The 15,902-nt window shown below is 45.1% G+C and overlaps 2 protein-coding genes across 2 annotated transcripts; one reads left to right on the forward strand and one right to left on the reverse strand.

The window, feature by feature from the left end:
• Positions 1 to 4,024: 4,024 nt before the first annotated feature.
• Positions 4,025 to 6,537, forward strand: LOC119267220. Its single transcript, XM_037548580.1, has 2 exons — positions 4,025 to 5,642; positions 6,148 to 6,537. Exons 1-2 carry the CDS (start codon positions 4,274 to 4,276, stop codon positions 6,282 to 6,284), a joined length of 1,506 nt encoding a protein of 501 aa, XP_037404477.1. The 5' UTR covers positions 4,025 to 4,273; the 3' UTR covers positions 6,285 to 6,537.
• Positions 6,538 to 11,229: 4,692 nt separating this feature from the next.
• Positions 11,230 to 15,012, reverse strand: LOC119267222 (hexokinase-8-like). Its single transcript, XM_037548581.1, has 9 exons — positions 14,608 to 15,012; positions 13,782 to 13,932; positions 13,506 to 13,688; positions 13,203 to 13,277; positions 12,950 to 13,105; positions 12,730 to 12,828; positions 12,527 to 12,657; positions 11,978 to 12,059; positions 11,230 to 11,801 (listed from the first exon to the last, which is right to left on the reverse strand). Exons 1-9 carry the CDS (start codon positions 14,775 to 14,777, stop codon positions 11,466 to 11,468), a joined length of 1,383 nt encoding a protein of 460 aa, XP_037404478.1. The 5' UTR covers positions 14,778 to 15,012; the 3' UTR covers positions 11,230 to 11,465.
• Between the last annotated feature and the right edge of the window lie 890 nt (positions 15,013 to 15,902).

The raw sequence follows: 15,902 nt of genomic DNA on the forward strand, positions 1-15,902 counted from the left end.
CGTGAGGGAGGGGCAGTTTATCTGGCCTGGTGCATTTGGGTTCATTCCATTATTCTTGTTCTATGATGGAGGGGTAGTTCGATCGATCGACTGGCCGTTCGGTTTCTCTAGAAACCCCTAATCTTCACACGCACACCGCATTCATTCACTCCCTCTTGCACGGATAACCACCACTCCACAACCTCTCCATCCAACCTCCTCCTTCCAATCACAGAAAGCAAAGAAAACCTCCATTACGCCATGGCATTTGGCATCGGATGGGACTAGACGTTGCAGGAGATCTTTGATGGCGACAACACCAAGCTCTCCTACGCGCGCGAGGTGAGCACCTTGTACGCCAGCCTTGCCATCCTCAAGAATCATGCGCGTGAGGTGAGGGTGGCCGCCAACCATGAGGAGTATGCCCGATTGCCAGACCTCCATTGCCTACTGATCGAGAACCTAGTCTGGGCGATGGGGGAGGCTAGGGATTCCCGGATCCATACCAGAGGGCACGCTGGTACATGTGCCAAAACCGTGACCAACTCCACGTGGACTATGAGCTCGACATGGTGGTGCCAGTGCTGCCCCTCGCTCATCTGATGGAGATGGAGCCATCGCAGATGGAGCAGTAGATGTAGGTGGAGGCACACAGATGGAGTTGCAGCAGATGAAGCATCACATTGAGGTGGAGACAGGCACAAGCAGCAGGAGAAAGAAGAGGCAACTCTGCATCATGGGGCCAGTTCGCCAATCTCTTTGTCTTCTGAAGCTGCAGCAAGAGCTGCGGCAAGAGTGAGTCTGATGCAACATTGTCCTTGTTAATTTCTGCAGCAAGATTTGAACCAATATCTGGGTTTAGTTCCTGAACTTAGTAGTGTGCTTGCGTCCGAAGATCTTGAACTATGTGTGCTATCTATCTAAACCTATCTATGATATCCTATCTATCTATCTATGCTTGTGTTTGAATGTTTGCACTCATATTATCTGAATATTGGTGCTCAAACTACTTGAATATTGGTGCTCACAATATCTTAATATTGTTGTTCACACTATCCGAAACTTTGGTGCTCTAGGTTTCAAGGCATAGAACTATAGGTGTGCTCTAGGTGCCAATGCAAAGGTTAAGTGTTATGAAACATAAAATTCATCTATTTTGTAGCATAGTTTGATTGAACGAAGTTTGAACATTGCAAGTCTGAATATAGCAAGTTCGCTCCTGGTTAGGTACACTTGCTGCCTTTAATCAACTTAGTTTGAACATTAAATTGAGCACACCTACTAACACTTCACATTAGTCAAATCACTTAAACCCATGTACACTGACTCACTCCACCCCTTCTGTGGTCAACTTGACCACTGCATCACTCAACCCAATTTTAACTCATGTACCACTACACAACACCCTGCAAATTTCAGCAGTGGCATTTAGTGCCAGTTTCATTTAGTGCACAAGTATAATTCAACTACATCTATCAGTCAGTGAATTAATTATGTAGTTAACCATTGAAAACCCTAAATCCAGTCAACTAGGACATGAAATTTCAGTGACAAACAGTAAGATTCAGTTAACTAAGTTCAGTAAGCAACTAGGTTTAGTTAACAACTACATTCAGTTAACTAGATTCAGTTAACAACTAGGTTCAGTTAACTATATTCAGTTCACAACTAGATTTAGTCACAAACAATAAGATATAGTTAACTGCATCCAGTTCACAACAAGATTCAGTTAACAATTTATTTCGCTCTAGTTCCAGCAAACCAAACCCTAGATTGCAAATTTGGAACACAAGTAGTGATTTGCTAATAGGAGAGAGGGAGGCAGCTCACCTAGGGTTCAACCAACACCATTTGACTGCAGCTCAACATAGTTTGCTCCAAATCTAGCCAATTTGACTATAGTCGTCGCACACCCTCCCCCCTTGCTGCGGGTCCCCCCGCCACGCCGGCCAGCCAAGGTGACTGGCTTTGTTCACCACTCCTTCATTAATGGATCCAGAGCCGCCACTGCTGCCATGCCCGCAAGAGAGAGAGAAAGAGAGAGAGGGAGAGGATGGGAGTGAGGGCCGGCCCAGTCACTTCAGAAAGAGCCGTTAATGGCCATTAGCGGCGCGCCGACAACGTAGTCAACCCGTGCGCGATCGGGCATGTCAAAACGAGATCAAGTTTTGGTTCAGTGTTTGTTGCCACTGTCAAGTTTTCGGTGCGGTACAAAGTATCACGTTTTGTAAGTGGTCGTTTTTCGAGAGCTGTGACGCTAAAGTGGTGGTTGTGTGCATTTTACTCTTAAAAAGGACCCTGAATTTCTCTTCAAATGAAAAAAATGTTCCAACTTTTTTTTTCAAAAAATGTTTGTGTTTTCCAAATTTGGTCAAGATTTTCAAAAAAAGGTTACATTTAAAAGATACTCCAAATTCATTTTTTTATTTTTAGTGAAATTCATAAATTCAAAAAAAATGTTCGTGTTTACAAAATACACATTTTGTAAAAAAAATCTGAATGTTCAAAACATGTTCCCATTTTCACAAATTGTTCACAAAGTCAAAAATGTTTGTGTTTTCATAAAAGGTTCATGTTTTTAAAAATGATAGTGAATTTTTAAAACAAATCCATGTTTTAATTTTTATTCTTGTTTTCCAAAAATGTATGGAATTGTGAAAAATATAATTACCTTTTTCAAACTGTTTGACATTTAAAAAAATCATGTTTCCCATAATATTAGGCAATTCATAATTTTTCTAAAATTTCAAAATAAATAAGAAAAAACAAAAATATTTCAAATCTAACCCTGCAGTATGTTCTTAAATATTTGCGCCGGCCATTGGTTAAGCCCCGTTCATCCTCAGCGCAAGGGCGCTCGATCAGTGAGCTATTACTGGAGGACGTGTTTATTCGAGTGGCCGGCAAGATTTGATCCGGCCTTTGAGGTCTTTGATCCTCCAACTTGTCTTTTTTTTAGAACTTTTACTCATGCCTTACAAACACAGGTCATTTCGGTGCATTTTCACAGTACACAAGTTAGACAACCCAACTACCTTGGAAATAAGAAATAAATATTTTAAATAGCCCCACATTGCTCCTATACATACGGTCATGCCAAATTTATATACGTGTGAGAAACTAAATGTTGTAAGCTTGATGAAGTATTGATGGATTAAGCTAGAGGAAGGACGGATGGATTGTTACATGAGCTAGCTGAAAAAGACCTTAAATTTCTTTTAAAAATAGAATTAACTCTAGTACGTGAGCTAGATGGATGAATTGCTACATGAACTAGCTACAAAAGGACCCTAAATTTCTTGAGGATCGCTACCCGATGAAAAGAGAAGGAAAGACCTGACTACGTGAGCTAGATGCATGGAAAAGAGAAGACCCGACTCTCTCACATATTATGGAACTTCACACCTTAAATTCCCTCGATTAATGATGCGGAGTAGAATCTATATCGATGGCTTGTATATGGAAAAGAGAAGACATGCCTCACTTCCATATTATGAAACTTCATGCCTTAAAACCACCTCGAATGAAATGGAAAACTATATGGGCCTTCTCTGGCGTGCGATGACCTAACGAAACCCTTAAATCCCCTTCAATGAAAAAAAAACAGCGAATTGATTCCTTCACACACGGTAAAACCCAGAACCAAAATGTTCCTTCTCGTCGTGCACATAGGGTCAAGCTTGCACATATAATTCTCACAAAATTTAAGTGCGCACTATTATTTTTTGGTTGCGACGCACGGGCATATGGGCTAGTATTATATAAATATGAATGCACATAGGATATGCAAAGATAAGGAGTTTCAAGGAAAAAAAAGAAAAACATAACAACATTTTTTTTGAGAAAAAGGAAAACATGACAACAAGATTTTTTTTATATAGGAAAAAAAGAAAAGGGGGCGGCCCATGTGGCCAGGTTTGGGCGCTAGGGTTTGGCGCGGACGGGCAGAGAGGAGGGCCGTCCGTGGCAAAGCTATCCAACGGCCACCGTGCGCTGTTTGTTGGAGAGAGAGGAAAGAGGCATTAGTAGATTGCTCCCTCCGCCGCCGCCGAGCCAGTCCATTCCCCTTCTTCCTTCTTGCCACTCCAGACTCCAGACTCCATCCCCTTCTTCCTCCGCCATCTATGTTGCCCGAGGACACTTCGTCTCCGTCTCCGTCTCCGTCTCCGTCTCGTGTTTGTCCATGAATCCGGTTCCGACTACAACCTGATTCTTAGACCTAACCCTTCTCTCAATAAGTACCACCAGAGTCTTAGATAGGGGTACGCCTGTGTGAGATCACACAAGATCCACCATGTCGCTCAAAGGCTATTACGAAGCCTCGTTGTGTCCGCCGGCCGAGGATGATGTGTTTGCGGCTGCAGCGGCTGCGGCAAAGTGGGACTGGGGGGAAGCCCTCCTCGATCGCGCGGCTTACATGGTCGATAAGAAAAACCATACTTCCGCCCGCTGTCGATTCAGGAGGGACGTCCTGGACAAGAGGGAGGTGGAAATGCGGGTCACATTGTGCCTCGCCCCGCCGCCTCTCGTCTCCTATTTCTGCTGCCACGCCTACTACGCGGACGACAAAGGAGAAGACAACCGATTGTTCATCAGCGAGCCGTCCATGTTTGCCATGGAGGGTGACCTTGCACTTATCACCCTCTGCCACGGGGAATTCCACCCCTCCGCCATCGACAACAACAAGGGCTACTATGAATACTTGGTGTACCAGGCAGGGAAGGAGGAACTCACCCGGCTCCCGCACCCCGACCCCTGGATGTTGCCAAATGAGAGATCCCACTGCTTCAATTCCACTTCGATTGCTGTCGTTCCTTGCAGCAGCAAATTTCCCACCTCAGTCCTCAGCCCCTCCGTCACCGGCCCTTCTCAGGATGATGATGCCTGTGGTGCCTACAAAATCGCAGCGCTTGGCAAGGACTTTTTCCACGACTCTGCCAATGGCCCACACTACCTGTGCATCTATGACTCCAAGACCGAGGCTTGGACCCGCAAGGCAGGTGCTATTCCACAGCCTCTGCTGCCGCCATCCGACTTCATCTCCGACATGACCATCACCATCGGCGGCAAAAGCGGTGGCATCGTGGGCTGGGTCGACCTCTGGAGTGGCACGCTCCTCTCCGACGTGCTAGCCGACGACACCCCCTTCCACCAGTTCCGCTATGTCCCCCTTCCCGAGCCGAGGCAGCCGCCAAATCGCCTCCCTCTTGCCGTTGACATTGCAACCGCCTTTAGGGACATTGTCCTTGTCAAAGAGACTGGCATCATCAGGTTCGTCGACCTTCAGGTCCACGGCCAACCCGGCAACCCTTTCTCAGAAATCCCTAGTGGCTGGACGGTGGTCACATGGACAATGGAGGGGCTCCGTAGGGATTCGGTAACCCTGGGTGATATGCGTTTCAAGCCGGAGCATGAAGTCCATTCTTGTGATATTGAAAACTACGATTTGCCCAAATCTGTCTTTGTTTCCAACCCCATTCTCAGCTCCCACAAAGATGGCATATTGTACCTCAGGACCACTGTCAGCAGCAAAACCGACAGGAACTCGCGAGTTATCGCCGTTGACATCAAGAATAAGAAGCTGCTGAAGGTGGGTGAATTCGATATGCGAAGACCCAACACCTACAGGCGCACTACCATCTCCAGCTATCTCAAGCCCCCAGGTACCATGCCATCGCCTCCCCATTATTAATGATAAATATACTATGTCAATATGCCTTGCTCAAATTCATTCGAGATATAGACCATGACATGAATTGTACTCCCTCCGTTCCTAAATATTTGTCTTTCTAGACATTTCAAATGACTACTACATACGGATGTATGTAGACATATTTTAGAGTGTAGATTCACTCATTTTGCTCCGTATGTAGTCACTTGTTGAAATGCCTAGAAAGACAAGTATTTAGGAACGGAGGGAGTACGTTTTATCATCTGAGGACAATCTGGTGGCTACATACACTTCAAAGCTGAAACCTTACCTTGGTGACCACAAGATTTCCTGTTAACAAATTTCCTTTTCTTAGCATGGATGTTACTACTACATTCTAGAACTAGAAATTGCTGTTCTAGACTCTTATCGCGTTGCCCGGCATTGTTAGTTGTGATTTTAAAAGATAAGGTTAAGGGTTTCTTTCTCACACCAAAAATCTGTTCTTTTTTGTGCAGTCTCAAAGGAGAATATGAAACGACGAGCCCCGGTGTCTATGGGATCCTCTCGCAAGAAGCCACAGCAGCAGCCCGCCATCACCAACCCAGCTGAGGGAGGAGAGGTTTATGTCGGGGATGTAATGGACTTACAGTAGGCGATCTTTTCGGGTACGAGTGCCTTCGAGGCACATACCATCACCACCGGAGAAGTACCCAGGGTGGAGATCGAGAGTGTTTGCTTCTGCTTTCGTGTTAACTAGCCAGAATCTGAATTTTATTTATTAAGTAAGGCTATAGAAGATTCAGCGGACATGTACGATGGATGTCTGAGGCTAGTGGATGTATTATAAATCATTAATGATATTTGAGAAAATATGCAATGACAGCAGTGACACTGCTTATTTATAAGCCTTGTTTTTCTTTATTTCAGCCACATTTTTGTCTTTGAATCAACAACCATCATCAGTGCGATCCCCGTTCATGGCATAATTAGTCCAACAGAAATTGAGGAATTAATCTCTAATTCTTGATAGAAACCTGGAAAGATTAAAAACAATTGAAGTTGGAAACTTTTATTGGACAAAATGAAGTCTGAGCAAAAATTCGAAGTAATATTTTTTAGGGGGGCTTTATATAACGGTCAATAAACTTTTATTGCTTTTCTATCGGACAAATTGAAGTCATATTTCAGTAATGGTACATGTTCTTCGATTGTAACTTTAGCTTTAATCAACGCTATCAATTTGAGATGACAGGGGTTTGGTTTTGGTGGGTGATTACAAAGTCTATCATGCCCTCTAAACAATTTCATTTCGTGCATAATTCTGTCAGATTCTCTTATTTTGATCATTACGTACTTTACTTTGTATTAGAAGGGCATGAACCTACATTCTCTGTTCCTAAATGTAAGACGTTTTTTGCAGTTCATAGACGTCTTACATTTAGGAGCAGAGGTAGTACTAAATATGGTGTGTAATTGCTAATATATATTACACGAGAAAAACGACCAAGAAAAACAGTATATCCTACAGCAGAAGCGCGTACACTGTTATGACATGCTAAGAGCATCTCTAGCAGACCCGTATATCGCCGACTTGCGTAGCAGGAATGTCGGGTGGTAGGTGCGACATATGCCAACGGGTGACTTATCATTGTGGGAGCCAGTAAGACGTCGCCGGTGCCTGCAAACGGGATGAGGCGAAGACATGCACGCCGGCGAATCTTACCTAGCTTCGGGGCTCTCCGTGGAGATAACACCCCTACTGCTGCTCTGCGGGGTCTCCGCATGGTCACTAGATGAACAAGTAGCTACACGGTGCTCCTTGAGCTGTTTGGCGAGAGGAGGAAGAAGGGCACGGCTTGCTCTCTTCTCCTCCCTATGTGGTGTCTGAGACTAGCAGAGATTGATCTCCCTTTGCATGGATGCCCCGGGGGGTTTATATAGGCCTACCCCCCGGGGGTACAATGGTAATCCGGCTGGGCGCGGGACCCAGCCGTCTGTGTCTACGCTCTCCGGCTTCTGCGCCGGCTGCTGGGGCCGCCGGCTAGTGGGTCCCGCCGGCTGCCGGCTCCTTGGTCGACAGGCAGGCCCCACTGTCAGGGCCTTGTCGGCGGCTGGTTACTGTTGCTCAATCTTGGTGTCGAGGGCTTCGCCGAAGTGGGCGTGGCTACAGTGCCGCCGCCCGGTGGGCGATCACTGTAGCCCCACCGCGTCTTGTCTCCTTAATGGGGCGTCTTCTTTGAGGGAGGTGGCAAGCCGGCTGTGGGGAGCCGGCTCTATCTTGGGCCGACTGGGGGAGGTCTGGCCGCCTTCGGGTGTCTCTCTGCCCGAAGGGGCCCATCGTCTGTGGGCCGTACTGGTAGCCCGTCGTGGATGACATCAGGGTCAACGTGGCAACAGTGCTGCGCCGGACGGGTTATGCCACCCGTACAGCGCACTGTGCTAGGCGTGCTCCGGGATTCGGGGGTGGCAGGCTTCACTGTAGCCACGCCCCGTCACATCGCCGTTATGTGAATGCAGACTTCGAGGGTACGATCTTGACCGCTTTATGGGAGCCGGCTTCTTGGAGTCGGCCTTCTCGCGGCCGGCTTCTCGGAGCCGGCCCTCCCGGGCTTTTCTTCATGAGGGCTGAAGTCGGGCCGCCTTCCGATAGCCGGCCTGGAGACAGCCGGCAAGGGGAAGGCGGCCCTGTATCTTGGATTCTTGAGGGCCGAATCGGCTCGTAATTTTTTCAGAAGGGCCAGGGGGAGCCGGCTAGGCTACCGATGGTTATTTACTCCGACAGTAGTCCCCGAAGCTGATCGAGTTTCGAGGCTGACAAAGGGACGAGAAGCTAGGTCAGCTTCCTATCCCGAGGGACCGGCTTTGCTTGTGCGCGCCGTCTTCGGAAAAGCTCTGTTTCTCGTAGGCGGGAACGCGGGCCACGTGGCGAGGAAATCCTGCCAACGCACGCGCTCGACGGGACGCCGCCGCAGGCCCAGGCCCACCACTCGCAGGCCTTGGTCCGAGCGCGGATCTTCTGCGGCCCACATGGATCACTCGCCTTCCCGCGGCGGTTTTATTCTGCCATCAAGGCACAATAATCGCGGGACGTGCGGGAGTGGGCGCAGTTGATCCCCACGTTCCCCCACGCCGCGTCTCAGGCACAAGGGTTCGCACCCCCTGTAACTTTCACGCATATCCAGTCGACCAAGCCCCCAGGCACCGAGACGTAGGGCTATTACTTCCTCCGAGAAGGGACTGAACTCGTAAACCTTGCGTGCACAACCTCGTCGTAGCTAGGACCTTGCCTCCTCCTATGTACCCCCTGTTCTTACTGTCAGACTTGCTCCCACGACAGGGGGAGCTCCCCACCTGAATATATATTTCTTAATTTTGCAATCCATCGTTTGACTGGTTCTTCCACCATGGACATCAAGAATTCAAGATGAGCTAAAAAAAATGCCCGCATAGGGATGCAGACGTGGACATCAAGAAGTCAAGATGAGCTAAAAAAGATGCCCACATAGGGATGCCGGCGTTTGGTCTATGGGTGTATCTATACCCTATATGAAAAAAAATAGTAATTAAATAAAAATTCAAAAAAACTAAAAGTATTTTTTGAAATAAACTCGATCTTCTATTGTACTTGTGAAAAAAATCCAAAAAAGAAAAAAAAATATCCCTTCAACTTCATAAAAAGAATAAATTTTCAGCCAAGATAGTGTAATAGCAAATAATTTATTTGTTTTTCGCCCTGAAGTCAACGCTAATTTTTTATTCATGAAAATGTATATACTAGTGCAAAAGAAAGTCAAGTTTATCCTAAAAAAAACTTATGAACTATTTTGACTTTTTCTTTGTAATTTTTTTCCCATATAGAGTGTAGATACACTTACAATGTATTAGATACACTTACAACGAGGAACCAAGGATTATATATGTCAGGGGAACTGACAACGCTACACTTACAATGTATCAGGATATATTACATCATACTCGAAACTCTTTTCAAATGTATTTTCCAATCTTATTAAAGGAGGCACATGTAACTTGGATCATGATTCATGACACGTCCTTTTCCAGGACGGTGTTGCTCTTGGGGGCAGACACCAGGGCAACTGAGGGGCCTATTGTCGCTACCAAGAACTGTTTGAAAATCCACTTTATGGCACCACATATATACTGTATTGCTTTGGAAGGAACTGCTGCTGATACGGAGGATATAACAGATACGACAAGCTTATCCAGTTTTATGTCCAGTGCAGAAAACAAAATAATTGGCGTGAATGTTTCTGTATTGTCAATATTTTGCGAACACACTTTTTGAAACAAAGGAGATCCCGCTCGTGCCAAAGCATAAAGAATGAAATATGGGAGCAGATCTGTGCTATCTGAATGTTACTTTTCTTTCTTTCTGCTCATAAGACGGCCACAGCGGGCTTATGGTTTCCTTTTCTGCACTGTCAGTATTTGAATCAAAACACGAAGGAGGCCTGACACTGACAGTGAGCGCCACTGCACTCTACATTGTATTTTCTTGCTCATGCGTCCTGTACTATTATGTGTCAAACTGTTGACACTTTTTTTCCCACAAACATATTGGATTATTGAGAGGATGCATTCCTTTATTGCATATGCTGATTCTGACGATCATAGCTGTAAACACCTCTGTCACTTGCATGATCATCGTGTTCCTTTTTCAGAGAGAAGCAATACAGCTTGTTTCTGCAGCAATTTGAGGTGGTATTTGCAGTGACTTGGGTAGTGGAGGCAATGTTGATGTTTGTGTAATTACAAAAGGTATGGACTTTCCATTGCAGTTATTCACTCTGCCATGGCATGTATGCAAACTTTTCAAATGATCATGCTCTGCATAGGAAATGATACAATTCAAACAACAGCAGCAGCAGTAGTAGTGCCTTTATAAAGATCCTGTCAATAGTTTTGTCTGGATCTTTGGCCACTGCAACCTTTATGGAGCACGCCGGGCATAACAATGACGCACACTATCATGGCACATATCCCTTACTATGGCTGCTCTTATACAGTCTAAGATGTCGATATCTAGATTACAGTGCGCCGACCAATAATCATGCAGTACCATCCAAGTCGCCGTAGCCATCTCAAAAGAAAAAAAAATACCATAGAATGGGTGGTATTGATATCCAGTTTAGAAGTTGTTGTAGTTTTGTACAAGTATCACCGAATTGGGCCATGAACAATCGACATGGATGGTTTGATTTAGAACCGTTACGTCGGTTACAGAGGTACGATCGACATGTTTCTCCATTATTGTACGTGCTAAATTTAGTGCGGGGTAGAGATTCCTTCACTGCTCAAGTCGTTATCCTGATCGCCACAACTTCAGCCTTCCACCAGCACTTGTCTCAAACTTGTCTGATTGGGTCGCTGTCCTCTTCTTTATCACCACAACTTTTGGCCTTTTAGTAGTACATAGTGTGTCAGTTTGATGAGCTTTTTAACTTCCAGTGTTCACAAATTAACCTTGTCCATGAGCAATAGTGCAACGGGCCAGTTTGGAGCGTAGGAATTTGACCTGAATTTTGTACTACCAAACAGTTAAATTCCACAAAAAACATAGGACGGAAAGACGGTACTTTTAATTAAAAAAAACTTGTGATTTAAAAAGATAGTTGCAGATTCATGAGTCCTCAGGTTCCCTTTTATTTTAACTGTACAAGGTGACCTCATCTAAGCCTCATTTCGGTCATGGACCCCTTACAGTTCCAACATGGGTAAACTCTTAAGTGTACATGCTGGAGAATTAGGCGCCGTTTATCCTTCACCCCTGAAATGGGGACATAAAATGTGTGGCAACCTAGCTTGCCTACTGTTATTCAACATTTCTGTATTGAGATTGGGAAGCAGCAATCAGGGCAGCCCCTATCCCCGAGCCATCATCCGCATGCTTGACGACTATGAACTTCGATGACTCCTCCCCTAGCAGTTCATTTAGAGTAGTTTCCAAGCATTTGCTGAACTTGGAGTAGTGTTCGAACAGTCCTCCGTCGATGGCGATGACCGACCGGCGCTTGTCGACGGAGCCATCCCTCCCAAGCTTCTTGAGGATCCCTGCAAGGCCCGCAGCAGCCAGCCGGGCCGCCCTTCTTGCTACAATGTCGCAGATTTCAACAACCATTTTCCGCGTCTCTAAGGACGTGCCTGCAATCTGGAGGGCATGCATACCATCTCACTTCAATTTAATTATTTTCAAAAAGAGGGCAACATCCTCGCCTCTGCATCAAGCGATGCACACAGCCTTACCATATCACCTTCAATGTGTGCATAGAACTAGTATAACGTTTTCAGTATGACCGCCGTGCAATGCTCACAAAGTCAGCATACCTCTAGGATTTCCTTCAGTTTTTCTTCCACTGTCTTCAGATCGGGCGTGTCGTCATGGTGCATTGCAGAAATATGCGGAGTCCTGCGTACAACGTAAAACCAGATTTATCAGCACATGCCAAGTTTGAATTTGGGAGTGCTCCCTCTGATCCAAAATAAGTGTCGCGGTTTTGAACTAAGGTTAGTTCAAAACTGTGACACTTATTATGGATTGGAGGGAGTAGCATTTTGCCATGGTTAATGAATGGTCTGTTTATTAGAAGATTAAAGCTGATGCGCATCAACAATAACATGCACTTGAATCAAATCCTTGAGTCATGTATGCAGCATTAAGCCAGATTTTATCAGCACATGTCAAGTTCAAAATTTGGCAGGACTTGCTACAGTTAATGAATGGTCTGTTTGATTAGGAGATTAAGAACACCAAGCATTAACAGAGGTATGCATTTGAAAGAAACCCTGAATTCCAGGTCATCAACAAGATAAACATTCTTTATGACTACATACACATTAGAGTATCGACTGCACAAGGCTAGGGAAACAACGTACCGGAGATGGAAATGAGTTTTGAGCTTAGTGTGGTCAATTTCACCGAAAATGGCAGATTGCAAGGACAGTTTAAGCAAGACCCTCCTTACAATTTCACCTAAATACATTCCTGAGGTTAACTTCTCGTAGATCTGAAAGAACCAAAGTATACGATTGAGCCAATGCTCAACAGCAAGAACAGGCAGACTATAAAATAAACTTGCCTGCTCTCCTGGATTTAAGCTTTCATTATCTAATGCTTGATCATATTCAGTTACTGGAAGATGACACGAATAGAAATTACCCCATTCCATATTAATGACCTGGTATACGAGAAGACATCGCACAAATAACTTAGAAACAACAAATTAGTTCAGAAAAATCCAAACATATCCTTGAGCACCACTAGGTTTGAAGTGAAAGGTTATGACCTTTAAACCTCACCATTTGTCCTGAACTAGGCAGCTCTCCTTCCCATTTTGGTATAGCATTTGCCTTCTCAACATAAGCAGCATTTGTGCCAGTGCCAAATATCACACCTGCGACGACATCTTCATCATAGTATCTGGCTCCAGCCAATGTCCCAACAGCGTCATTAATCTATTTCGGCAATAATCTCTTAGAACGAGAAATTTCTTATGAGGTGACAACTAGATTATATTAGAAACAGTGCAATATAAACTTCTCAAACACTTACTAGTGCGGCCACATGCATGTCTAGACCTTGCTTCTGCATAGCTGTTTGCAGTTCAGCAACTACATCTTTACCTACCTGATATGAGTGAGAAAGAGATTAATTCGAAGGAAGACCCGTCTATAGACAGTTAAGTATTTGATTTTTTATGATAAACATAGTTTACTGATACGATTCCCAGAATTCTTTATCCACTATGGTTTAGAATCAAATGATGATGCGGGCTTCAAACAGCCGTATTTGGCGACATCGTTACATGATACGATGTACAAATATGCTGGGTACGTAAGCACAAGGAATTCTTACAGCATCTTCTATAGAAAATGCCTTTGTCCACTTGACAAGGGTACCCGATGCAACAGACCGTTGCCTCACTGGGAAAGAAAATGTGAATCCTAGTTCCCTTGTCTTCCCATTTGACAAGCTAGTACCCTTCTCTTCATCAGCCACAAACTTGGCTAATTCAGAAGCAATGAAACCAAACAATTCCTGCAAAATGGAGAATGAACATAATCAAATAATAAATTAAAGAATGACAACGATTCAAATCAAAGTTGTCGAATTAAGCATATAAAAACATACAGAGGAGCTCCCTGACATCAAATGTGGTGGGATGGCGACTTCTCTGGACTCGCGGCTAATGACATGCTTATCATTGCCACCTAGCTGCACCTTCAAGACACGGAAGTTTGTCCCTCCTAGGTCCAGTCCATAGAACAAACCTTCCTCTCTCCTAAATTTAGTAGCACAAAAGTAAGCAGTCAAATAGTTCTTATGGTGTTCACCGGCCAAACATAAAATTGCCAACTGAAATCAGCTGTCTTTACCATTAAATCTTTTTTTTTGGACCAAAGGCATCGGGTGCCCATCTTTATTATAAATTAATAAAGCCAACAAGTGGCAGGAGTCACACACCATTATATCTATCAATCAGTTAACCTGAATCCCGATAAAATAACACCGAAATGGATGATATTATATTATATTGTTATGAACATAATAAGGAGCTAGTATCTCTAGTTTCTCATGACCGATATGTCCGACATCCATGAGATCAGTCAAATGATTAACTTATTTTGGTCTTATTATAATGCTGTAAAGATGATAAGGATGCCACGTTTCTATTTTCTACTAGTTCCAAACTGATATATCCCATCCTATGCTTGATTCATAGGACCATAGTCTTTAATAATGTACATGTACTCCATCAAACATCAACTGATTCAAGTTAAACAACACCTTGCTACTTTCTCCACAGTAAGATACTAAGATGTGACACAGAAACTAACTGTCTACTGTCAATAGGCTGACATTTTCAGTGAGCATGAACACAAGAACTGAAAGACCAAACGCTTCCTGTGATTAACAAACAGACAAGAAGCGAGAGCTGGAGTACATAGCAACTAACCCGGTGGGGAGCTTGTCAACGTAGGAGAGCAGCATCTTGACCCTGCTCCCACCCTCCATCTCCAGCCCGGCGCACATCTCGTCGGCCATCGCCGCCGCCACGTCGCGCAGCAGCGACGGCGGCGTGGCGCACTTCTCTCGGAGGTCCGCCACCACCTGCTGCTCCGCCATTGCCGACGGCGCTCCCAATCCCCCAAAGGCAGGTCAAGGGGAAACGACTGGACTGAAACAGTTAGCGGGGAGTTTGGAGTCGACGACAGCTGAGGGGACAAAATATTCGACCGCCCAAGGAAGAAGATTTGAGAGCTCAGGGGAAAGGCGGGGGGCAGGAATGGGGTGGCGGCACGTGAAATTCGGCGAGACGAGCAGGGATGGTGGCGCGACACGTGAGATTTGGCTGGGAGCGCTCATCTTTTCGATCCGCTCGGTGGAGCGGCGGGGAAAGGTTGGCTCTGGCTCGTGCGTTGTCGTTCAGTTCTACCTCTTCGGGAACCGCGCAGCACAGATTTTTTTATTAAAAATAAATGATAATTCAATTATTCCAAAACTGGTAAAGGTAACCTGAAATTTTGAAAAATGAGAAGGACGCTATGAGTAACAGCGTCCAGACTGGCCGCTATTGTGAACCATATCCAGGTCTGGACGCTAGTGTTAGCCGCGTCCCATGCATGATTGAACCAACCCAGACCAGGAATCCCTGAATCGGTTGTCCCCAACCTAATTGGCTTGCTCGTTCAAAAAAATATCGATTGGTGGATCATAACAGCGAGCGGTCGGTGAGATGATGTCTCTCATGTGATGATTGGCGTTGTCGGCTGTTATGTCCCGAATGCAACGTCGCACGCATGCTATGGCCAAGCATGCTGAAGCGGAACGAGTAGCGCAAGAACAACGACTGACAAAGAACACGCATACCAGATAAAACTAAAGACGGCCCGAGTGCACCAGCGAAGCACTGGTAATGAGTGGGTCAGATTCTTAGAAGATGGATATGCAAGTTAACTGTGTTGTTGATGTGGCTATTAGTAGTGTCGCTCTTATTCCTATAACGTATGTGAAGGACCTTGATAAGGATTGGAGCATCTCTAGCTGATCCTAAAACGGTTAGAGAAGTAAAAAAATCCGGCCTTACTTCTCTAACCAGGACTTAACTTATCCCGTAACTCCTATAGTGGAGTATATATTTTACTCCTCACCTTGCTGAGCATCTAAACTTACTCGACTTTTCCGTCGTGGAGTAAAAGCACCACATGCTTCTTTGCCTCTCCCCCCCAATCCCCTGTCGCCTTCATGTCA

Source organism: Triticum dicoccoides, chromosome 3A, assembly GCF_002162155.2.
Source record: "Triticum dicoccoides isolate Atlit2015 ecotype Zavitan chromosome 3A, WEW_v2.0, whole genome shotgun sequence".
Taxonomy (NCBI): Eukaryota; Viridiplantae; Streptophyta; class Magnoliopsida; order Poales; family Poaceae; genus Triticum; species Triticum dicoccoides.